General features: G+C 40.0%; 1 protein-coding gene across 1 annotated transcript; it reads right to left on the bottom strand.

Annotated features, from left to right (window-relative positions):
- Positions 1 to 247: 247 nt before the first annotated feature.
- On the bottom strand, positions 248 to 26835 carry CD86 (CD86 molecule; the record flags this gene model as incomplete). The annotated part of the gene is made up of 5 exons (XM_080696530.1): positions 248 to 329; positions 2107 to 2152; positions 22344 to 22652; positions 24662 to 25061; positions 26794 to 26835. The coding sequence occupies 5 exons, from the start codon at positions 26833 to 26835 to the stop codon at positions 248 to 250; spliced, it is 879 nt and encodes a 292-aa protein (XP_080552656.1).

Raw genomic sequence — 26835 nt, 5'->3', positions numbered from 1 at the left:
GGCCCAAAAGTGTGATATGAAATTAAAGATATCATTAGAGAATTACGCCTGCTCCTAGCATAGGGGCCAGGGATGTTGTTACCGGAAGGCTATTTCACTTAGAGAGAGTCCTGGAGCCTCCACTGTTAATACTGGTAATATTCTCTTGCCTTCTGGGAGAAATTGAAAAGGCTGCCCAAAAACTTGTAAAAGAAAGCATGCAAAAGACATATTCTGTTGGTTCTTTAATTAAAAAACATGGAGCACTTTAATCACCCGAGGGTGTCTCTGAATGGTGAACCACACACTGCACCTCGTCATCATTTTGTTCAGGTACATGGATTTTTACTCTGAAAAAAAAAAAGAAAAAAAAAAGGATTGGGTGAGATTTCATGGTAGAGCTGCTTTTGTTTTCTAGATTTCAATGATAAGGCAGATATAGGTCACTGTACGAGCAATGAATAGAAACAAATTATTGAAGAGAGAGATGGAGAGGCAGGAAAAAAGAATCCTGGTCTACACTGTCATCCATTCAATAATTCTCCTGTGGTCTTGTCTGGCCCTGTCCGTGTCCCATGCTGATTCTTGGCTTCTTTCTTACTGCATACTCTTCCAGACCTTTTGTGAACTGAATTTGACAGGGTAGGCAGGATCTCAGCCTCTGGCTCACCATCTTGGATACCTGAGTTAGTCTTGTGGCTAGAATCATAGTTACTGATATATCTGAATAAGTGCAGGCACTCTGGTAGCCTCTGTACCCAAGGGCCATGACCCTACCTCTGTGATCAGACTTCTGACTGAGGATCACTTTAACCCTATGACTATATACTTAGAACCCTGATAATTTTTCTTTCATGTTTGTATGTGTATGGTACTGGGGATTGAACTCAGTCGTATTCTACCTCCATGCTATCCTCTCAGACTGATTTTTATTTCTCATTGGAAACACTCTCACTAGTTTTCTTTCTTTCTTTTTTTCTTCCTTTCTTTCTCTTTCTTTTTTTTTTTCTTTTGGCAGTACTGGGGTTGGAACCCAGGGGCATTCTACCTCCAAGGTATGCCCTGCCCCAGCCCTATTTTTTATTCTTTATTTTGAAACAGGGTCTCGCTGAGTTGCAAAGGGCCTCACTAAGTAGCTGAGGCTGTCCGTGAACCCAGGTCCTCTGGTCTTAGCCTCCCAAGTACTGAGATTACAATTGTGCAGCACCATGCCCGGCTTCACTAGGTTTCTGAAAGCCTCACTAAGTTGCCGGCGCTGCCTTTGAACCTGTGATTCTCCTGTGTCAGCTGCTCCAATGCTAGGATCATAGAAATGTGCCAAGAGCCTTGGTATTCCCTGAGAGCCCAGTTCCTCAGGAGGGATGGAGGTCCAGACAATCCAGTCATGTGAAAGAATTTATCACTAGGAACTTTCATGTATTCTTTCATACATATTCAACAAATATTTATGGAATACCTACTGTGTGCCAGGCACTGTGCTAAGTACTAGCAGCATAGTGACAATTTTTAACTGATATGGTCTCTGGCCTTCATAGAGTTTAACTGAATTTACTTAATAAAGTTTAACAGAAGAATTTTACAAAGAGGTTAGTATAATCTGCTGCCATGAAGAAAAAGTCCAGGGATCCACATGACAGTATAACAGATGGAAACTATCTCTTTTGGGGAAAGTTTTTTAGAAAAGTGCTGTTTGAGACAAGATCTGAAGAAGGAAGTTAAGAAATGGCAGAAAAACTGTCCAAGTACAGGGCACAGCAGATGCAAAGGCACTGAGGCTGAAGGGAACCTATGGTTACTCCGCACTTTTTCATTTATTTACTCCACATGTGTAGGAGACTCACTAGCTCAGGTACTATACGAGATCCGGCATGCCTGACCATGGTTGTCACAGCAGAATCCTGTGTACTGATTTTAACTTGACCATGACTTGACTTGCTGTACCCTCTGGGGATTGTGCACTGGATATTCCGCCATCCATTGACAGGTCACGTCCTCCAAGGCCTAACTCTCACTTTTCATTATCTCAGGTTTGCTGCGGTCTTGGCATATCTCAAGATCAGGCCATATGAGTTATAAACATGCTGGGGATCAGATCTCTTTCAATGATGTTGCAGGATCAGGACTCACCTTTCCTCAGCGTCTTCCCTCTCTTCCCTCTCCATCTTGATGATTTCTGAAATTGACCAGAAACAACTTCAGAAATTGTATTCCTCATACATATTAAAATAGAAAATTAAAAGGACTGCAAAGTCCAAGGACTCAGAGAAATTTTTATGACCTTATATAAAAAAAGATGGATTCTTAAATAATGAAATTTCAGGGGGCCGGCAAGGAGTTCCTTGCATGTAAAAAGTAAAAGACTCCTCTTAAGCACTGTCTTAAGTTCTAATGTTAGACATAGATTTTTTTCTTAACAACTCCATCCTTGAAACAAGAATTCCACTGGGAGGAGTCATACATTTAGTTTTAGCAATCACTTAGTGATTGGAAACTGTTTACAATCCTTTTCTGAAAGTGAAGTTTGGAAGATGGAGAAAAGAGGATCTTGAGGACCCTGATGCCCAGTGGGTAGCCCCATGGTGTGACCAAACAACTAATCATGGTTGCGTAGACAGGCCCAAGTGGGAAATCACTAGCCAGTTAAGACCTTTCAAAGTCCTAGCTGCTATTCATGTAGACATACTGCTGATACGATCTGGGGGTAAAAATTCCTCTAAGTCGACTTAACTGTTGTGTCTGTACTATTATCCCACTCAGTGTCTCACAGTAAGGGTTGTTAATCTGGGCATCTACAGAGGAATTTAGGGACCACAGGAATTCTCTCAGCAATACCCTGATGGTTTTGTGACTCCATCTTTACTAAAGTTTTCTTGAACATTCCCTGTCACTGGTAGTTCTCTTTCATGTGTATATATATTTAAAAATAATCATCTTTATGGAGATACACTACCAAACTAAAATTCAATCACTTTCTCTGAATTCAACCCCTTTGGAAAGATACCCAGGAGTGGTATAGCTGGATCATATGGTGGATCTATTCCCACCTTTCTTAGGAATCTTCACACAGATCTCCATAGTGGCTATGGAGATCTGTTTTGCACTCCCACCAATAGTGTAAAAGAGTTCCGCTTTCCCCACATCCTCGCCAGCACTTGTTGATGTTTGATTTCTTTATGCTTGCCACTCTGACTGGGGTTAGATGGAATCTCAGTGTAGTTTTGATTTGCATCTCCCTGATGGCCAGTGATGAAGAACATCTTTTCATGTATCTATTGGCCCTTTGTATCTCTTCTTTTGTGAAGTGTCTATTTAGTTCATTTGCCCATTTCTTGATTGGGTTGTTTGGTTTGCTAGTGTAGAGTCTTTTGAGCTCTCTGTATATTCTGGATATTAGCCCCCTATCAGAATGGTGGCTGGTAAAGATCCTTTTCCATTCTGTAGGCTTCCTCTTTAGGTTATTGATAGTTTCCTTTGATGAGAAGAAACTTTTTAGTTTGATGTTATCCCACTTGTTTATTCTTGCTTTAATTTCCTGAGCTTTGGAGGTTTTGTTGAGAAAGTTACTGCCTGTGCCAATATGTTGTAGTGTTGAACCTATGCTCTCCTCTACTAACTTCACAGTCTCAGGTCTAATTTCTAAGTCTTTGATCCATCTTGAGTTGATTCCTGTGTTTGGTGAGATATAGGGGTTTAGATTCATCTTCATAGCAGCACAATTTGTAATAGCCAAAATATGGAACCAACCCAGATCACCATCAACAGATGAATGGATAGCAAAACTGTGGGAAATACACACAATGGAATTCTATTCAGCAATAAAGAAGAACAAAATTATATCATTTGCAAGAAGATGGAAAGCCCTGGAGAACATTATGTTAAGTGAGATCAGCCAAGCACAGGAGAAGGTACATATGTTTCCTCTAATATGCCCAAACTAGGAAACACAAAGGATACCAGTGGGACTCCAGATAATGGAGGGGAAATACCAGCAAAGTTTGAATGGAAAGATAGGAGAGGAGGAAGGCTGATCTTGATTAATGAGGGTCTACATCTGAACATGTGTAAAATTATGAATAAGACATGGTTAACCTGGACAGCCATTGGTGGGAGGGGGGAAGGGAAAACGGGGGTGTGGGGGGAGAGGGCACCAAATATAGTTTAAACGTATACTATTTATGTTCAATTAAAAAATTGTTAAAAGAAAAAAAGAAATAAACATAGCTTTTCTTAAAAAAATCACTTTCAGTAAAAAGTTTGGTGAATTTAACAAAAAATATACAGTAATCACCATCATCAAGATAGAAAACATATAAGTTCCCTGCTGTCCCCTTTCAACTGCTTTTCCTTTTCCTATCCCCTAGTAACCATTGATCTGCTTAATGCCACCATCACTTTTTTTCTTGAATTTTAAATAAATAGTATAATATAATGTGTAGTCTTCTTGTGCCTGGCTTCTTTTGCTTAACACTATGCTTTTCAGATCCATCTGTTCTATTGCATATTATGAGCAGCTTATTTATTCCTTTCTTGTGCTTAGCAGTTTTTCATTGTATGATGCATACTTTTATTAAATGGTGGATAGTCTCTTATTAGTTGATAGATTAGTAACTATGTAAAATGACATAATCTGGATATACATCCTTTGTCAGTGGTATATTTTGCAGGTCAGGTTTATCTTTCTATAATATGGTTTGTACTTTCTTTATCCAATCTAAGAAGATTTGCCTAATCCAAAGGTCATAAAGATTTTCTCTTATATTATCTTTCAAAAGTCTCTTAATGTTATCTCTTATATTTACATTTATGATTTACTTTTAGTGTTTTTTGTGTGATCATATTTTTCCCATGTGACTGTCTAATTCTCCCAACACCATAAGCTGAAAAGATCATCCTTTCTTCATGAAATTACCTTGGTACCTCTGTCAAAATTAGTTGACTGTGTGAGATTATCTTTTTTTTCTGTTTTGTTCCTGTTTGGTGTCTGCTCTTACACCAACATTACACTGTAATGTAAGTTTTCTGTCTTGGTTCTTATTTTTCAGAATTGTTTGGACAATTGTAGGCTATTTGTATTTCCACATGCCTTTTAGAATCAGATTTTTAATTCTACTAAAAAGCTTGTCAAAATTTTTACTGGAATTGCTCTGAATCCATTGATCAATTTGGGGAAAATTAACATTTTAACAATATTTTGTCTTCTGATCCATGATTTGGCACATATTTTCATTTATTGAGGTCTACTTTAATTTCTATTAGTAGTGTTTTGTAGTTTTCAGTATACAGGTCTTATACTTTTTTGTTAAATTGATTCTTAAACTTTTAATACTATGTGATGTTACTGTAAATGGCATTTAAAACTTTTTTCCATGCTGTTTGTTGTTACTCTATAGAAATGCTACTGGTCTTGATTTCTGTGTATTGATCTTGTATCCTATGACATTGATACACTCGTTATTAGTTCTACTAGCCTTTCAATCAATTTTTAGGCTTTTCTGTAACATGATCACGTTATCTGCTAAAAAAAATGGTTTTTTTTCTTTCTTTCTAGTCTGTGTGTCTTAATTTCTTTTAAAAGTTCTGTTACATTGGCTGGGACCTCTAACACAATGTTGAACAAATATAGCAAGTATGAATATGCTTGTCTTATTTCCAATCTTACAGGGAAAGAAACCAGTCTCTTATCACTAAATATGATGGTAACAGAAGGGTTTTGGTAGATGTCCTTTGTCAGGTTGAGCAGTTCTCATCATTTCTACTTTTATAAGAGCTTTACTTTCCTTTTAAAAAGTATAAGTGGGTATTAATTTAATCAAAAGACTTTTCCTATACCACTGACATTATCATGTCGAGGTTTTTTTTTGCCTGATAATATGGCAAATTTTATTTCCTGTTTTTCAGCTTTTCTATATTTCTGGAGCTAAGCCCTTCTTGATTGTGATATAGCATAGTTTTAATATATTGCCAGATTTTGGTTTCTAATTTTGTTTAAAAACTCCTTCTATGAGGCCAGTATCACATTAATCCCCAAACCAAATAAAGATACCTCAAGAAAGGAAAACTACAGACCAATATCCTTAATGAACATAGATGCAAAAATTCTAAACAAAATACTAGCTATACACATTCAAAACTATATCAAGAGAATAATACATCATGACCAAGTCGGTTTCATCCCAGAAAAACAAGGCTGGTTCAACATACGCAAATCAATACATGTTATTCACCACATAAATAGAACCAAGAACAAAAACCACATCATCATAGCAATAGATGCTGAAAAAGCATTTGACAAAATCCAACACCCATTTATGTTAAAAACACTGCAAAAAATTGGGATAGAAGGAAAGTACCTCAACATTATCAAGGCAATATACTGCAAACCCAAAGCCAACATTATATTGAATGAGGAAAAACTGCAAGAATCTCCGCTACAGTCAGGAACAAGACAAGGATGCCCACTATCACCACTCCTTTTCAATATAGTCCTTGAGACTCTTGCTGCAGCAATCAGACAAGAGAAGGAAATCAAAGGAATTCACATAGGAAGAGAGGAATTAAAATTATCCTTATTCGCAGATGACATGATCCTTTATCTGGAAGACCCAAAGAACTCAACCAAAAGACTTCTGGACCTGATTGACAAATTCAGCAAAGTCACAGGTTACAAAATCAACCTAAAGAAATCAGTGGCTTTTCTTTATGCCAACAACGAATCCACAATGAAAGAAATAAAAACAGCAATTCCATTCACTATAACCTCAAAACCAATAAAATACCTAGGAATAAACCTAACCCAAGATGTAAAAGACCTCTACAACAAAAACTATAAAACATTAAAGAAAGAAATAGAAGAAGACCTTGGAAGATGGAAAGATCTCCCGTGCTCATGGATAGGCAGAATAAATATCATCAAAATGGCCATTCTGCCAAAACTGATCTATAGGTTCAATGCAATTCCCATTAAAATACCAGTGGCATTCTTCAGAGACCTAGAAAAATCAATCATGAACTTCATATGGAGAAAGAAAAGACCTAGAATAGCTAAAGCAATTCTCAATAACAAGAAACACGCAGGAGGCATTACAATCCCAGACTTCAAACTATACTATAGAGCAATAGTAGTAAAAACAGCATGGTACTGGCACAAAAACAGATATACTGACCAGTGGATTAGAACAGAAGATACAGAAACAAACCCACACATCTTTAGTCAATTAATCTTTGACAAAGGGGCCAAACACATACGCTGGAGAAAAGACAGCTTTTTCAACAAGTGGTGCTGGGAGAACTGGCTAACCATTTGTAAAAAGATGAATCTAAACCCCTATATCTCACCAAACACAGGAATCAACTCAAGATGAATCAAAGACTTAGAAATTAGACCTGAGACTGTGAAGTTAGTAGAGGAGAGCATAGGTTCAACACTACAACATATTGGCACAGGCAGTAACTTTCTCAACAAAACCTCCAAAGCTCAGGAAATTAAAGCAAGAATAAACAAGTGGGATAACATCAAACTAAAAAGTTTCTTCTCATCAAAGGAAACTATCAATAACCTAAAGAGGAAGCCTACAGAATGGAAAAGGATCTTTACCAGCCACCATTCTGATAGGGGGCTAATATCCAGAGTATACAAAGAGTTCAAAAGACTCTACACTGGCAAAACAAACAAGCCAATCAAGAAATGGGCAAATAAACTAAATAGACACTTCACAAAAGAAGAGATACAAAGGGCTAATAGATACATGAAAAGATGTTCTTCATCACTGGCCATCAGGGAGATGCAAATCAAAACTACACTGAGATTCCATCTAACCCCAGTCAGAGTGGCAAGCATAAAGAAATCAAACAACAACAAGTGCTGGCGAGGATGTGGGGAAAGCGGAACTCTTTTACACTGTTGGTGGGAATGCAAACTAGTTCAACCACTATGGAGATCTGTGTGAAGATTCCTAAGAAAGGTGGGAATAGATCCACCATATGATCCAGCTATACCACTCCTGGGTATCTTTCCAAAGGGGTTGAATTCAGAGAAATACAGCAACATATGCATACCTATGTTCATAGCAGCACAATTTGTAATAGCCAAAATATGGAACCAACCCAGATCACCATCAACAGATGAATGGATAGCAAAACTGTGGGAAATACACACAATGGAATTCTATTCAGCAATAAAGAAGAACAAAATTATGTCATTTGCAAGGAGATGGAAAACCCTGGAGAACATTATGTTAAGTGAGATCAGCCAAGCACAAAAGAAGAAGATACATATGTTTCCTCTAATATGCCCAAACTAGGAAACACAAAGAATACCAGTGGGACTCCAGTTATTGAAGGGGAAATACTAGCTAAGTTTGGATGGTAAGATAGGAGAGGAGGAAGGTCGGTCTTGATTAACGAGGGTCTACACCTGAACATGTGTAAAATTATGAATAAGTCATGGTTAACCTGGACAGCCATTGGTGGGAGGGGGAAAGGAAAACGGGGGCGGGGGAGAGGGCATCAAATATAGTGTAAATGTATACTATTTACATTCAATAAAAAATAGTTTAAATAAAAAAAATTGACAGAGTTTAATAAAAAAAATAAAATAAATAAAAATAAAAATAAAAAATATCTCTATAAACTATAAATAAAAGGGAGTTTATCAAATATAAAAAAATGTGGCATTTATATTTGCAAGAGTTGTCTGTCATCTTTCCTTGTAATAGTTTTGGTACCAGGGCTCCTTTTCTAGTTTTGGTACCAGGGCTCCCCTAATTTTGGAGCCTCTTGGATACTAACTCCAGAAAATAATTTGGGAGTAATCAAAGGGCTCACTCATCTTTTTTCTTCTTTCAAAAGAAAGTTCTTCTGGAGCCTGCTTCTGGGAAGATGGCGACCGAGAAAAACGGGGCTTAGGAGCCCCGCTAACAACCAATCTCCATTACCACAAAACCAGAGCCTTTCATAGCCAGAAAACACCATCACCAGAAAAACAAAAAAACCCACCAGGCTCCAGAGAGAAAGCGGACTGAGAACAGAGCTCAGGGCCACAGAGGAGACACACGCGCCGGAGGACGCGGCAGGAGCGCCATACTGCCGGCGGCAGCGGCGAACTCAACGGACAGCTACAGCAAGCCGAGGTGAGCCACTGCGGAACAGCCAGGCGGGATTTCTCCACGCAGAGAGTGTCTAAAGCTCCCAGTGGCCGAGCTCAGCACACGCTGCAGGGATTCAGAGTGGAAATCAAAACCAGAGAAGAAAAAATACGCCAGCCTCACGGCCGAGGGCGTGGCAGAGGCGCCATATTGCCACCGGCGGCGGTAGCAGCAGTGAATTCACCGAGTCCAGTACAGCTACATCTGCGTACTCAAGAACAGTGAGTCAAATTGCGGGCCACAGAGGAGAAATCCCAGTACTGTACCTCCTGGGACTTGACCCAGTGGGGGAGTGGTGGTGGCAGAGATATCACACCATAGGAGAACGTGCAACCTGGCACCCCCCATAGTTTAAAGCAGCCTCTATCGACTCCCTGGGTCGGAGACTCTGTGATACAACCCAGTAAAGGAGTAGTGGGGTCTGAGATAATACAGACTCGAGATCCAGAACACCTTAAGTGAAGCCATAGTGACCTAAGGGAAGAACCCAGAGAAGGCACAAACCTCCGAAATCATGGGAAAGAGGAATAACACTGGAGTAATGAATGCGCACAACCCCACAACATCAGAACCCGATAAAACAGAAAATCAGAGATTTCTAGAAGATCAAATCAGGAAAATAACTGTAGAAATAATAGAGGTGCTTCGAAAAGAACTCAGAGAGAGCCAAAAAGAGATAAAGGATGCAATTAATGAAGTAAAGGCCTCAATTCAAAGCACAAACAACTGATTAGAACACATGGAGAACAGAATCTCGCTCTTAGAAGATGAGCAATCCAAAAATGAACGCATAGTTTCTAATCTAGAAAAAAATATCCGACAGCAGGAATCTGACATGGAAGAAATATGGGCCCATCTTAAGAGAGCTAACCTAAGAATAATTGGAATAGAGGAGGGAAAAGAAAGTGAAACCAAAGGGATCAACAATCTCTTCAAGGAAGTAATAGCAGAAAATTTTCCAAACATAGAGCAAGAGGTCGATACACAGATCTAGGAAACTTATAGAACTCCCTTTAGACAGGATCAGAGAAGAGGATCCCCACACCACATAATTGTCAAAATGACCAATGTGGAAGCCAAGCAGAGAATCTTAAAGGCAACAAAAACAAAGGGCCAAGTGACATTCAGAGGCAAACCAATTAGAATCACTCCAGACTTCCCAGACCAAGTCATGAGAGCCAGAAGGGCTTGGAGTAACATATTCCAAACTCTGAAAGAAAACAACTTCCAGCCAAAAATTTCCTATCCAGCAAAACTTTCTATCAAATTAGATGGAGAAATAAGAAGCTTCCATGACAAACAGAAACTGAAGGAATTTATGTCTTCAAAACCAGCACTAGAGAAAATACTCAAAGAGATTAACTACAAAGAAGAAATAGGTAACACTCACCAGAACCAGAGAAACAAGATTTTCCATCCAACAGACAACTAAGATTGGTTATCTGTGGAGATTCATTATTTATGTTAGTCTTTTACCTATCTCTAAATTGTATTGTTTGCCTTTATTGTTGTTAATTTTTAGGATTTCTAGTTGGAATATTAATATACCTTCAGATATAGCATTTGGAAATATTTTATCCCATTCTATTAGTAACTGTTAACTCTGTTTACATTGTCTTTGGATATACAATATATATATTTTTTTAGGGAGTTTGTATACTCTTCTGTTGCCTGTGCCATTGAAATCATATCCAAGAAATCACTGCCAATTTCAATGTTATGAGGTTTTATGACCCAGATTTTCTCCTAAAAGTTTATAGTCTTAAGATTTATATTTAGGTCTTTTATCTATTTTGAGTTAATATTTGTATATGGGATTAGGTAAGGGTCCAACTTTATTCTTTTCCATGTATTTATTATGTTTCAACAATATTTAGTTAAAAGATTATTATTTCCACCACCAAATGTTCGTGGAAACCTTGTCAAAAATAACTTGACAATATAGGGAAGAATTTAGCTCTAGGCCTGTATTTAACTCCAATGGTTTATATATCTGCCTTTAGAACAGTATTACACTGTTTCAATTATTGTAGCTTTATATGGTTTGAAATCAGAAAATATATATCTGCTAGCTTTGTTCTTTTTCAAGATCGTTTTGGGTATCTAGAATTCATATTCCATATTAGGATAGATTTTTTTCTGAAAAATAAATATATGAATATATGATAGTTTCACCTAAAAAAACAGAAAAAAATATGCTCTGGTAAGAAAGAAAGCAAAAAGAAATATTGAAATGTTATCTTTAAGTTATCAAAAGCTTGGTATCAGACAAATGAAACTGTTATGTGAGATTAACATTTTTAATTTTGGATAAATTGCTATAATACTAGATGTCAACCACTAAGCCAAGCATGAGAAGGAGGGATGGGGAGGGAATGGGGTGGGGATTGGGTGGGGGCTGACTGGGCGATGTGTGCATGTATGTCTACAAAAGTTTGTATCCCACTATGATGTATGAATACAGTGCACCAATAAAATAAAATTTAAAAAAAAAAAAGAAAGTTCTTCTGTTGTCAAATCTCTGAAAACAGTTTTAACATTTATTTTGTCTTATTTCTAGTTGTTTGTGGCAGGACAATTCCTATAGCAGTTAATCCTTCATGGAAGGAAGCAGAAGTCTATTCTCTCCCTATAATTTTAGGAGAGCAATCCCAGCATTTGGGAGGCTGAGACAGGAGGCTCAAGGTTCTTAGCCAATCTCGGCTACTTAGTAAGGCCTTTTGCAACTCAGTGAGACCCTGTTTCAAAGTAAAGAATAAAAAAATAGGGCTGGGGTGTAGCTCAGAGGTAAAATGCTCCTGGGTTCAACCCCCAGAACTACTGAATAAAGAAAGAAAGAAAGAAAGAAAGAAAGAAAGAAAGAAAGAAAGAAAGAAAGAAAGAAAGAAAAGTCTCTTTATTTTTGTATACCCTTCATTCATTTAGATGCCCTACAAATTTATGATTTTGAACCCATGGTAATTCTATATATATTCTACCTCTGAGCTATATTTTATTTTGTTTTATTTTATTTTATTTTTGTGGTACTGGGTATGGAACCCAGAAGGCCTTGTACCTCCAAGCTACACTCCCAGTGCTGTTTTTATTCTTTCTTTCTTTCTTTCTTTCTTTCTTTCTTTCTTTCTTTCTTTCTTTCTTTCTTCTTTCTTTCTTTATTTTCTTTCCTTCTTTCTTCCTTTCTCTCTCTTTCTTTCTTTCTTTCTTTCTTTCTTTCTTTCTTTCTTTCTTTCTTTCTTTCTTTCTTTCTTGTGGTATTAAGGGTGGAACCCAGGGGCTTTTCTACTTCCAGGCTATCCTCCCAGACCTATTTTATACTTTATTTGGAAACAGGGTCTTGTTGCGTTGCTGAGAGCCTCACTAAGTAACTGAGGCTGTCTTTGAACCTGTGAGATCCTCCTGTCTCAGCCTCCCAACTGCTGGGATTACAAGTGTGCTCCACCACACCCAGCGACTTACTCATTTTTTTGAAACAGGGTCTCACTGAGTTGCAAAGGGCCTCATTAAGTAGCTGACGCTGGCCACAAACCCAGATTCTTCTGTCTCAGCCTCCCAAGTTACAAGCATGCACTACCACACCTGGCAATTCTTTTTCACTTTAAAACAGAGTTGCTGAGGGCCTCACTAACTTGCTGAGGCTGACCTCAAACCTGTAATCCTCCTGTCTCAGATTCCCAAGTACTGGAATTATAGGCATGCACCACCATGCCTAGCTCCCTTCAGATATTTGAAGGCAGCACTCCTGTCATTCCCAGGCTTTTCTCAGCATAAGCATCCTCAGTTGCTTGACAGCATGGTTTGGATACAGATGGATCTCTAAAGGTTTGTGTGCTGGAAGCTTGTCCCCCAAAGTGGGATTGCTGAAAGGTGAGAGTTGGGGCCTACTGGAGGTAATCAGGTTATGGGGCACTACCCTGGAAAGGATTAATGCTTACCTCATGGGAGTGACTTAAGTCTCTCAATACTGGGTTGTTGCTGTTGCTGTGAGAGAGCAGGTTGCTTTAAAGCCTGGTACCTCCTTTCTATCTCTCTGGTACACACACCTGTTCTTCCACATGTATCATTCTTGCCTGTGCTCTCATCATGTGATGCCATCTGCCATGTTTTGGTGCCATGTGAGGCCCTCGCCAGATGTTGCAGGTCAGGCTTTAGCTTTTCCGACTCCAACACAGTGAGCCAAAATAAAATTGTCCTTTGAAAAGTACCCATCTGGGGTATTTTGTTATAGCAGCACAAAAGGAACTAGGACACTTGAGCTCTTTCTTATTTGATGCTTTCTGAATCTTCTAAGTTTCTGTATTTGTCAAAGTTTCTACTAAAAATAATGGTGCTTGGAGCCAGGTGTGGTGGCACATGCTTGTTATCTCAGTACTTGGGAGGCTGAGATAGGAGGATCTTAGATTCACAGCCACCTCAGCAACTTAGTGAGACCTTATTTCAAAATAAAACTAAAATATGACAGGGGGGCATAGCCTAGAGGTAGAATGTCCCTGGGTTCAATCTTTAGTACAAAAAATGGTGCTTATAGTTGAATATAATATTTCAGATATCTTCAGACCAACACAGAATAATTAAATTATACTTTCATACACATGGCAAAATAAGCACTCTTTCTGAAAAAAAAAAGCCTCTATTTAAAAATGAAAGAAGACAACAACAAGGCAATCCTACACTTTTGGATTTAATTACAAATTTAGAATTTTGAAGAGAAAATGTGATTATATTACCAATTTTAAGTTTTTAAATTCTGTTAAGGTTTCTGTTTGTTTTTTATTTTTATTTTCTTTTTGGTTGTACTGGGGTTCCTGGAAGCCCTTCTACCTCCGGACTACACTCCCAGACCTATTTTTACATTTTTATTTGGAAACAGGGTCTCCTAAGCCAGCGCGCACAGCTGGCTTCGAACCTGCGCAATCCTCCTGTCTCTGCCTCCCAAGCGCGGGGAAGGGTTTCTGTTTAAATGTTGTTTAAAAACTAATTTATCGGCTGGGCATGGTGGCGCATGCTTGTAATCCCCGCGCTTGGGAGGCTGAGACAGGAGGATTGCACAGGTTTGAAGCCAGCCTCAGCAACTTAGTGAGGCTCTCAGCAATTTAGTGAGACCCTGTTTCCAAATAAAATATAAAATAGGTCTGGGAATATAGCCCAGAGGTAGAAAGCCTCTGGGTTCCACCCCTAGTACCACATACACACACACACAAAAAAAAAAACCCAAAAAAACAAAAAACTGATTTATCTTGTAAAGGACACTTGGCTTTTAAGAAATCATTACTGAGAGAGCTGAGACTCAGTTCTAAATTTGTTCCAGGGAGGCAAGTTGTAATATTGTTTACTTGGGCACTATTTCCTTCCTTCCTTCCTTCCTTCCTTCCTTCCTTCCTTCCTTCCTTCCTTTCTTTCTTTCTTTCTTTCTTTCTTTTCTTTCTTTCTTTTTCTTTCTTTCTTTCTTGCAGTACTAGGGGTGGAACCCAGAGGCTTTCTACCTCTGGGCTGTACTCCCAGACCTATTTTATATTTTATTTGGAAACAGGGTCTCACTAAGTTGCTGAGAGCCTCACTAAGTTGCTGAGGCTGTCCATGAACTATGGTCTTCCTGTCTCAGCCTCCCAAGTGTTAGGATTACAAACATGCGCCACCACACTCGGCTTGCTTGGGCACAATTACATACATATTTCAGCCACACAAGTCTCAGATGGGTAAAAAAAATAGGGATACATCTGATTGGACAATTTCTTATACTTTATCTGACCTATTTGACAGAAGTATATGGGTTCAGGGAGGTAGGGAGTACTAGAAAGCAGCTAGAATAATCATGGCATTTCTTTTTTTGTTCATTTGAGTGGCTTAAGCAGGGAAGGTAGGCATAATTGAGGCACAGAAAATTATTATTCATGAACAAACCCTGAACAAGATTTTTTTCTTCTTTTTTTTTGTGGTACTGGGGATTGAATCCAGGGGCCTTCTACCTTCGAGCTATACCCCCTAATTTATTATTATTATTTTTGTTGTTTTTGTCTTCAAACAGGGCCTCCCTGAGTTGTTGAGGTTGGTCTTGAACCTGCAATTCTCCTGTCTCAGCCTCCCAAGTGCTGGAATTTTAGGTGTGTGCCATGAATTTGGGCTTAGACAGGACTTTTAATTCCAGATTAGTTGGAGAGCAATCTATTCTGTGAAAAGGATCAATTTAAGATTAGGAGGAAGTTTCATTTTTGGAGAAATTTCTACTAGTTATCATTAAGTTTGTGTCTCTGTGGATGGCTCATGACTGCCCCCGTGTCTGTGGGCAGATTTTACTTCCTTGTGGTTGTAGCACTGGGATCCCATTGCTTTGTTGGCTGGCTGTGCACTGAGAGCTATTTTTAGCCTCCAAGGACAATCTACATTCCTTGGCTAGGGCTTTCTTTCTCCAAGTTCAAAACCCGAGTAAACCTCTTTGATTCCTTTGATTAGAAATTCCTGCGATGTAGGAGTCCATTGGACTTACCTGGATAATTCAGGCTACCCTCACCATCTCAAGGTCAGTATTTTAATCATCTATGCAAAGTTCCTTTTGTCATATAAGATAACATATTATAAGTTCTAGGATAAAGGAGGTAGATGTTTCATTGAGGTCAATATTCTTCTTATCACATAACCAATGCCAGAAGTAACCACAAAGCAAGGTTAGATATTGCTGAGGTTATAGAACTCAACTTTGTGAACATCTTGTATCTATATGGATATGGGTATGTCTTTACCCTCAAGGAGAATATCAAGGCTCATTCCTTTGACCAAATTCACCAGCACAAATTCACTATTCAACTTCTTCCAAACAATATATATATATTTTTTGTGGTACTGGGGTTCCTGGAAGCCCTTCTACCTCCGGGCTACACTCCCAGACCTGTTTTTTTTATATTTTTATTTGGAAACAGGGTCTCTTAAGCCAGCACGGCTGGCTTCAAACCTGCACGATCCTGTCTCTGCCTCCCAAGCACAGGGATTACAAGTGTGTGCCACCACGCCCGGCAGAACAATATTTTTATCACTTTCTTGGGAGTCATGTATGTGCTATTCTCTCTTGTTATTTTTATACCTTTTATTTCTGATAGCTCCATGTAACCATTTTATATGCACACACAAAGCTTTTAAAAACATCCTCCAAGCCAGGCATGGAGGTGTACGCTTGTAATCCCAGTACTTGGGAGGCTGAGACAGGAGGATTGCCTCCTGTCTTGGAGGTTCTTGGCCAGCCTCACCAACTTAGTGAGGCCCTCCACAACTTAGTGAAACCCTGTTTCAAAATAAAAAATAAAAATAGGGCTGGAGGTGTAGCTCAGAGGTAGAATGCCCCTGGGTTCCATCTCTAGTACTGAAAAAACAAATCCTTCAAGATTAGGATTTGTGTAGAGATTCCTCAGGAAATTGGGAATGGAGCTACCATATGATCCAGCTATACCACACCTAATCGATATATTCAATCAGAATATTATAATGATACATGCATATTCATGTTGTAGCAGCATAATTTACAATAGCCAATTATAGAATCAATGTACGTGTCCATCAGCAGATGAATAGATTACAGAACTATGGTGTGTACACACAATGAAATTCTACTCAACAATTAAAAATAAAATGTCATGTGCAGGAAAATGGATGGACCTGAAGAACATTATGTTAAGTGAGATTAGCCAGTCACAGAAAGTGAAAGGTCATATGTAGAAGTTAGGAAGTATTCAGTATACAAGAGGGAACTTAGATATTGGAGGAGAAACCCCAGTTGAGTGAGGGAGGTAGTCTTGGGGGAGAAAAAAAATTAATAAAGGAAATACTTTCATTGATGTTATGTAAAAATGTGAGAATACCAATGTCAACCTCAATATCATGAAGGGAGTGGAGAAGGAGCGGACGGGAAGCTCACCGAGTCCTCTGTGCATATATTTCACTCACTTTGAACTACATTATGGTGTGAGACCACAGTTCACCAATAAAAAGTTTATAAAAAACACCCTCCAATTTCTATCTTGTACACACATCTCTTTAACTCCCTTATCTAATGCCCTAAATTTTTCTGAATTTTCATTAGGAAATACTCTTATACTCTTTTTTCTCCATCCCTTCTTCTTTGTTTCAGTTGTAAGATGATCATTACACTGTGAAAGCAAATTTAGGAAGTAACTTCTTCCCAAGGTGAAGGTGGTTTCTCCATATTTGTCTAATTCTAAATAGTGATGGGATTAAAAGAAAGAAGCTCAAAGATCTCATCTTGAAAAGTAAAGCCTGGATATACATGAAATATCTACATATCTGACCCTGTGCTTTGAATATTACATGTTTTTTTTTTCATAGACACTTCTCAGTATGCTCCATATTTTGGCAGTTTGAATGGTCCCACTATGATTCTTTGAGAAATTTATTGAAAATTTATAATTATTCCCCAATATCTCCCACCTTTTAAATTTTAACTATTTATTATCATTATTATTTTTGTTATTAACTTGGCTGTATTAGGGATTGAACCCAGGACTTTGTGCATGCTAAGCAAGTGCTCTACCACTGAGCTATATATCCCCAGCCCAAATGTAACTATTTATTAAAGCAACTTCAACACCTGATCGTAGCCAAAAGGCCAAGAAACCATCATTATTAAAGCCTCTTCTTTCTCTTTAAAGATTGGTACAGCTGGGCGCGGTGGCGCATGCTTGTAATCACCGCGCTTGGGAGGCGGAGACAGGAGGATCGCGCTGGTTCGGAGCTAGCCATGCTGGCTTAAGAGACTCTGTTTCCAAATAAAAATATAAAAATAGGTCTGGGAGTGTAGCCCGGAGGTAGAAGGGCTTCCAGGAACCCCAGTACCACCAAAAAAAAAAAAAAAAGATTTGTACAAGTCAGTTATATAGAATGGTGGGTTTCATTGTGTCATATTTGTACATACATAAAAACACAAATAGGTCAGTTTCGCTCCCCAGTACCCCCTACCTTTCCCTCCCCACTCCCTGGGGTTTCCTCTCTCTATCCTAATGGTCACCCTTCTACTTTCACAATGTTCTTTTCCTTGTCTGTTCCCCCTCTTTCAAAAATGCAGGATGAGGTGAGTAACTGTTAAAGTCATCAGTTATTTTCTAGATAGATCTTAAAATTAGTACACTAAAGTTTCACATACGATGCTGGTCAAAAGAATTACTCATCTTGTGCTTTCTACCTTAAGTAAGGTTACATTAATTATGAGCATCAATCAAATTGACTACTACTGGGAATTGCCAAGATGAAGTCTAATCTTATCTTAGAACCTCAACCAAATCGCCCCAATCCATAAACAGGCATGGAATTATTGTAAAGTCAGGGGCCATTTTGCCCTCACTAGACATTTTCACAATAAAAGTCAATGGGGAGAGGCTGTTCAAAGAAGTGCCTTATACAATGTCAAAACTATCGAAAAAATCCAGGAGTCCAACACATGGGGTTGGCTAAGTACATAAATTAGGACATATCCATATGATACAATATCTTGCCATTCTTTAAAATGATGTTGTATAATAATATTTATGATATTAAAAATTGTCTTGCTACATTTGGTATAACAATTAGAAAACAGGTCATAGGGTATTATACAACTTGTGAAAGATAGCCCTCATAATATTCTAGTTATGAATAATAACAGATTTGCACACAGAAAAATCTAAAATATATTTACCTAAACTGTGTCCATGATCATATTTTTCTCACTAGTGGAATTATGCATGATTTTTATTTTTGGTATACTTGACAATGAATATATGCTAGTTGGCAAACAGTAGAAGTTAACAGTATTATTTGTAAGTCAGTGGGAAACAATTTATCTAAATGATTTCACAGAAAACCTAGAGCTTTAAAGATGAAGTTCTATCAGATCCTGTGGCTTCCAAGAAAACGCCCTGCTGGAACACTACAACATTTAGCAGAGTTTGGGCCATTCTACTTTGGTGAATTGTCCAAATAACCTCATGAAATGAGGCAAGTAGAGCAGGTAATAATCAGCTTTGGTAGGAAACCAGAAGTACCTTTATAGAACTTGGGTTAGAAGTGCTGCCTTTCTTAAAATTCTGGAGCAGTGTTATTAGCTTGCTGATTTTTTTTAATTTTTATTTTTTGGTGGTACTGGGGTTCCTGGAAGCCCTTCTACCTCCAGTATACACTCCCACGGGCTACACTCCCAGACCTATTTTTTTTTAACATTTTTATTTGGAAACAGGGTCTCTTAAGCCAGCGAGGCTGGCTCCGAACCAGCGTGATCCTCCTGTCTCCGCCTCCCAAGCGCGGGGATTACAAGCGTGCGCCACCACGCCCGGCTAGCTTGCTGATTTTAATATATCTTCAAACCCTAAAGGAAAACCTTTCCCTCCAATACCTTGCTGATTTAAATTTTTAAAAATTTTTAAAAATTTTATTTATTTATTTATTTATTTATTTATTTATTTATTTATTTATTTCCTGTCTGGGCTCAGCCAATGAGCTCCAGAGGCAGCTTATCAGGAAGTAGCTGCAAAGGGGATTGTAGAGAAGAGAAAGGCTCACTCACCACCTCCACAGGAGCCCTGGGGCTGCTGCTGCTGCTGCTGCTTCTTCTTCTTCTTCTTGCACCATGTTATACCAAACAATATGCATCCGAGGAACAACAGCAGTAAAAGTACAAATGCAATGGTGACACTTTGGTCTTTGACAGGCGAGGGATCCTTAAGAACTAGAAATGACCACAAGTTTTCAATTAGCCAGAAACTCCTTTCGGAAAGGATTCTATTTGTTGCTGTTCTCTATATTTATTTGCCCGCGTATCCCCACAGAAACACAGGACCAGCTGATCTCCCTTTAGCTTCCTACAATTTGTGGACACATCCCCGGCTCCTGGGACAGAAAAGGAGTCATCAGCATTGCGGGCCTTATGTGCCCTTGGAATATGTTATAGCTCATCTCACTTGAATCTCTTCGGCATTCCCAGTAAAGGGAGGGGTCTGCTCTTTTGGGCGGGGGTACTGGGGATTGAAATTCTATCTCTGGGCTACAACTCCAGCCCTATGGATGGAACCTAGGGGCATTCGACCTCTGAGCTACACTCCCTGCCCTATTTTTTTATTCTTTATTTTGAAACAGAGCCTCACTGAGTTGCATAGGACCTCACTAAGTAGCTAAGGCTATCCAAGAACCACGATCCCCTTGTCTCAGCCTCCCAAATGCTGGGATTACAAGCGTGCGTCATCATGCCTGGCTTTACTTTTTATTTTGAAACAGGGTGTTGCTCAGTTGCAGAAGGCCTCTGAAAGTTGCTGAGGCTGTCCTTGAATCTGTGATCCTCCTGTCTTAGCCTCCCAAATACTGAGAGTACTAGCCACCATGCCCAGCAAGGAGGATTCTACTTTTAACATAGAGCTTACTACATGTTGACACCAAAAAATGAAAAAAAAAAAAAATCAAACCATAGGACTGGGATAGAGAGAGGCAAACCCCACCTTTCCAAATCAGCTGGAGTTGAAAATGGTGGTGCCTGCGGAGGTCTGGGAAGCAGCAGGAAGGTGAGCTGTGACAGCCTGCAGTGGTGGCGAGCCCTGCTCTTCGGTAAACTTGCAGAGGGTCCCCAGCTGGCCAGGGATGGGGATGCTGGCAGCTACGTGAAGGTGCCTTAGAGAGGCTGCGGTAGAAGCAGCCAGGCTGTGTGGCTCACAATCTACTGGATTCTCAGAGGCTGAGCTGTCTGAGTGGAAGGAAACCTGACCAGGAGATGGGACTGATCCAGCTGTAATTGCTCCTCCTGAGAGTATGTCCCTGGGCCACATTTTATGTCTGAAAGAGACACCAGGAGCAAGGAGGTAGCCAAGCCAAGGGTGGATGCCATGGGAGGGACAACCAGGGGGCCAAGGCAAGCCAGAGGCCAATGGGTGTGGGAGGGGTCTGGCTCAGACAAGCACTGTGGGGGACAGTGGGGTGCAGAGTCCTTGATTCTAGGAGGGAAACTTGAAGTTACTGTGCCTTGAAAGTGGAGCCTCACACACAGATGTTTGCCCTCTAGGGCAAAGCCATGACTTAAATTCGGGCTCCTATTATCTGACACCACTTAGTGTCAGGCCCTCCCAGCAGCACATCATGAGCCAGCCACAGCATTCCTGCCCCTGCTCCCAGGCTTTGACACTCCGTGTGCTCTATGTCAGATCCAGATAATCCATGTGGCCATGAGCCCAGAGGCTATCTTGGAATTTTCCTGCATGGGAAGTCACTGCAAATTTGAGAATCTGTCATCTGGAATGCCCTCCTCTCTCCTTGACACACTGATTAAGCCTGATAATTGTTTTCATGGTATTATGAGGTCCCACTGCCTGTAGGAAGCCTTTCCTGGCCCTCAAAGATCTTGCCTGCCTCGTAATGCCCATTCAACTGGCTACTGGTTTGTTTAAAATCTAGTCACATATTTGTTTTCTTTTTTTCTTTTTTGTGGTACTGGGGATGGAACCCAGGGGCATTTCTATCTCCAAGCTATACCCTCAGCCCTATTTTTTATTCTCTTTATTTTGAAACAGGGTCTCACTGAGTTACAGAGGGCCTCCTGTAGTAGTATCTGAGGTTGTCCACACGAACCATGATCCTCCTGTCTCGGCCTCCCCAATGCTGGGATTACAAGCGTGCGCCACCACGCCTGGCTCTAGTCACATATTTCCATGGAATATAATTTAGATTCTGATTCAGTCTTTTAAAAATTCTGGTTTCTATATGTGCCCATTATGGAGTTGTGATTCTATTGGAAGATTCTCAAGATCAGAGAGGATGTCTTATACCTTTTACCTTTCTTTCTTGTAACCAATGATATATAGAATGGTTATGCACTAGTAATAAGTGCTGTATTGATGCAGGCATGTATGCATGGTGTGTGTGTGTGTGTGTGTGTGTGTGTGTGTGTGTGTGTGTGTGTTTTAATCAATGAAATAATTCTAGATTGGAGAAAAACAATCTGTATTTTCTGACCAAACCTTCAGAATCTTCCATCCTAAAGTTGTCCCACATACTGGGGCTAACACACAAGTTCTACTCATACTTCAGAGGCCTCTGGACTCTGAATTCCTCAGAAGCAGCAGGAGCCCTTTATCTGGGCCCTTCTTAACAGCATCATAAAATAGCCTGGTGGGAGGTTTCTTAGCCAGCAGGGTGCATTGGATGGTTTGCCTTAAGCATTTGTATCTCATACCTATCAAACACAATGGTTTGGGGAAGCAACTTTACCTATATAGAAAGGCGAGGAGACAAGCTGTTTCTTCATTGGCTCAGTCTGTAGAACACAGCTGATGGTCACATTGTTCACATCATCAGGGACTGAGACCGACAAGCTGGTGGAAATGGTGTACAGTTCCGTGACATTATCTTGAAATAGCTGCATGACACCATCACGCACCACAGTTGAATTATCAATATTTAGCAAAAAATACATCTTCGTAGGTTTTGGATAACCTTGACCAGATGAACAGGTCAAATTTATGTCAGAATGCCTGGTTATATTAGAAACTGGAACTATTTCAGGTTTACTGTAGTTAGCTGGAAGCAGAATAAAGATACAAAAAATAATAATCAGTCTACACTTAGATATACTTAGAAGATGAAAGTGAGTAAGTACCTGATCTGAGAGCTCATGGGAGTACCCTGGGAACCCCAAGGTGTCTAAAGTGTAGGCCTCAGCCCATGATGAGGGACACATAATGACTCTACATATATTTTTCAGGAGCACTCACTTTCTGCTTATCCGAATCGAGGGAGTGTTCTCTGAGAGACAGGAGGGATAAAATGAACTCACCGATGAATTTTAATGAAGCCATTCTTCCAGGAAGTGGGGTCTTTGAAAGAAGACTGGAATGTTCCTTAAGGGGTACATTCCAGCTCACCAAACCAAGAGAACAGAAAGGGTTTGAGCTGAAGTCCCTCCAGGAACAGAGTTCATGCCATGCTGCGGGTCTCTTTCAGAAATTCATAAGAGTGGCTTCCAGTGAGACTGTCAAGGTGCCTTCCTGCCTACCATGAGGGGAAGGCCAGCTCCAGCCTTGATCCTGATAAGTAGTGTTCCTTCTGCCTTTACCATCCACCTAGACCTGACATGCGTACCTTCTGCCAGCCAAATCCCTTGCTCTGCTTCTCTTGTTACTAGGTATTTTGCAGGTTCTAGGTACTAATTTATAATCTGGTCTATTATTTCTAAAATGGCAGTCGTTTACATGCTATTATTTTCAGTTTTGCTATATCAATATACTACGTGAACACTCTGTTTGTATGTTATATGGTCTGTAGAAGGTGGATCACCAGATTGTATTTAGCCTTATTACCAATGTCTTTGAAATCAAAGGTTAAAGAAGCCATAGTTCACCTGATACATATTAAAATAAACACAAAACTATTTTAAAGTGCTTGTTTGTGTCTCACCTAAAACATACCACATTTCTCTAATGGTACCTGAGCACTTGCTGACAATACTGATTTAGCACTTAGTTAAAATGTTCCCAGAGCCCCACAGTCTAGATTGAACCACACAGGGCTGAAAGAGAGCAGCTTTCTATTCTAGGACAGTTTTTTTCCCTGTTTTACTCTGTTTCAGAAAAGATGCTGCCCTCCTTTACCAGCTTCATAAAAAATTAATCTGGATTCAGTCATATGATGCTTGATATCTACCTTGGAGAAATGCAAACTTATGTTCACACAAATCCTATACATGAATGTTTACCACAGCTCTATTCAAAATAGCTCTAAACTGGAAACAAACCAATGTCTTTCAGTGGGCTGAATAGAGAAGCAACAGAATGTAACAGAAATAAACAGGAACCTGCGGCAACTTGGATGAGACTCGGTATTATGCTGAATAAAAGAAGCCAGCCTTATGGGGTTACAGACTGCATGGCAGTCTCAAAAAGACAAAACTATTGGAGGCAAAGCAAGAGTTATGGGTACTGAGGGAGTGGAACTCCATAAAGGGACATCATGAGGGGGAAAAATCTGTGGTGACATTTAGGGGTTTCAAGGCCTGGTAAAGCTGAGGAGCCGGTTTGTCAGTTTGTGGGTTATGTGTGCTGGGTGATTTCCCTTCTGTCTGCTGAGTTTATGATTGAGGCAGCGAGCGATTCATAGTACCCTATAGAAGGCTGAAGGGAAACCCCCAGTCAGTGGGCTGTCACCCTTGTTAGGCCATGGTTTAGTGGGTAAGAAATCTTGGACCAGAAGAGAAAATGAACGTAAAAAAATTTGAGGCTGATATGGTTGTAAAAACTTAGTAATGGCCAAGTTGCCTACGGTGTTCATTCTTTTTGTTTATCTAGTTCTGTTTTGTCCTCCAAAGAGTATTCTTACTGATCATATAGAAGCAAGCTATAGAAGAAAAAAGGACCTTCAGTCCTTTACTCACAGACCATGTGCTCTCTTCAACTGGACTTCATGGGGAAAGCTGGCTTCTGCCTTCTCTCCATAGTCCCCCTCCCCTGGGCCCTTCAAGCTCCCACCCCAATGCTTCTCTATGCTCTTGCAGTTTTATGTGAGAAGGCTAAGGACTGGAACACACCACATACCAATCACTGTCAACTCAGAAACCATCTGGAAGATGCTAAGCAATTTGGGCATTTTGCGATGGATGAAACATCGATACGAGCCCTGGTTCTTGATCTGAACATTGTGAAGTCGCAGGGTCCAATTCTCCTGGTCAAAGGTTGTGCGGTCCCGATACTTGGCATCCACGTTAACAAGTTTCTCTTTGCCTAAGTAGAACTCATACAGAACCAAGTTGTTCTGGTCCTGCCAAAATAATACCAGCTCCCCCCGGCTTATGTTTTGAGTATTTGGAAATTGGCATGGCAGGACTGCAGTCTCGTTGAAATAAGCCTGAATTTTCAGGGAGGCAGCATCTGAAAAATGAAAGGTGGGGATTAGGGAAGAAGAAGCAAGGGGGGAAGAAAAACCAACTTCATTTCTCTTTATACTCAAACACTATCTTATCAGCGATGATATGGAAGAACCAGTTGTTAAGATCTGGAACTGTGTATCCATGTTGCTAGCTGAATGCATGGCCTTATGCAAATTGCAACCTTTATGAGCCTCTGTTTCCTCATTTGTTTAAAGAAGGGTAGGCTAAATGTCTTAAGAGTCTTTCAAGGATAGTTGCTTTATGGATGTAAATCCCAAGACAGAGAAAAACAGCAGAATTTGACAACTCTCCCACTCACCTGCTATCTTTCTACAGCCTGAATACTACTTTCTTCCCTGTAGCTGTTATAGATTCCTTATTGCTTTATCATTCCCAAGAGTCTCCCTGACCCAATCCTATCTCCTTATTTTTTTTCTTCTGTGGTGAAAAGATTGTTGATAATGGTAATAAGTTTTCTATCCGCTCTTTTATTAGGCTTCATTGGTCGGGGGTCACATTGAAAAATATCTTTGAAATGCAAGTAGCTCCCTTTATAGGCTTTTGCCCATGGTTAGCTCTCCCCAGGACAGAAAATGGTTTGGAAATGACTCAAATAGTCAACCAAGGTTTCTTTTCTCAATGACCTACGTTCTTTTAGGGATCAGAAAGAGAACTGGGCTAAAATGGTGGTTGTTTCGGGATTGTGGTGGGCAGGGATCATTTCAAGCATATGAATGTAATGCTGGAAGTGAGTCGTGGACGGGAAGGTGAGGACACACTGTGGAGTCTTGGGGAAACCCCAAGCAGCAGACTTGCTGTTCCCAGGATGCGCAGTACCTGGAAACTTGGAGAGATAGATTGAGTGTCGTTTGAAGCACTGTTGGTGGGGAAGAAACTAAATCAGTCTGATCAATGGGTTTCTCTTCAAATAAGAAAAATCTGGACAAATAAAAATGGCACGCATTGGGCAAAACTGAACTACACACAGTGTATGCTCCAGGTATCAAGGAGAGTTGGTATAAGACCTGTCTACTGCATGACCCCCACCAGGATCAGCCAAGCATTCAAAGCACAGGACGCAAACCATGCTGGAGGGAGGAGGAAACGTCTAGGTGAGTCTCCAGAACATGGAAAAGGAGGCCTAAGGAAGACAGTTATTGTCTTTGGTAATTAACCTTACAAGGCAAATCTGGGCCTTCTGCTGCCTTTGCTGTATAGCAATGCAATAGTGCCACCTACTGTAAAAACTTTTAGTATTGTCTCCGGGGAAACTGGTTTTGGTCTAATTTGCTATGTGGCCTAGGGTAGATAACCTATGAAGAAACACACTGTTGGAACTTGCGCTGACTGTTTGTCAGCACGGTTAGTGCTTGGCTATCAACTGTGCCTCCGAGACTTGGGGATCACTCCATCCGTAGTTTCGTTTCTTTTTTTTTTTTTTTCTTGTGGTATTGGGGATTGAACCAAGGATCCTCCAAGCTACACCCACAGCTCTTTATATATTCTGTTTTGAAACAGGGTCTTGCTAAGTTGCTGAGAGTCTCATTACACTGCTGAGGCTGTCCATGAAACTAAAATCCTCCTATTTCAGCCTCCCAAGTACTGAGATTACAGGCAAGCCACTATGCCCAGCTTCTTCTGTCTTGATTTACAGTTTTTTTCCCTCCACAGATCCCACAGAATTTTCTCTCCTTCCCTTCCTCTCTCTCCATTCAGAGCATATAGTTCAACGCCTTATATACAGGAGCCTTCTCTCAAAGATCTAACTTCCACCCACCTAACTGCTCCCCTTTTGCCTACCAACTGAAAGTATGATGTGTAGACCAGTGCCATTGGCATCAT

Source organism: Muscardinus avellanarius, assembly GCF_963383645.1.
Source record: "Muscardinus avellanarius genome assembly, chromosome: 5".
Taxonomy (NCBI): Eukaryota; Metazoa; Chordata; class Mammalia; order Rodentia; family Gliridae; genus Muscardinus; species Muscardinus avellanarius.
The sequence above is the reverse complement of the archived record's forward strand: the minus strand, read 5'-3'. Positions and strand labels throughout refer to the sequence as shown.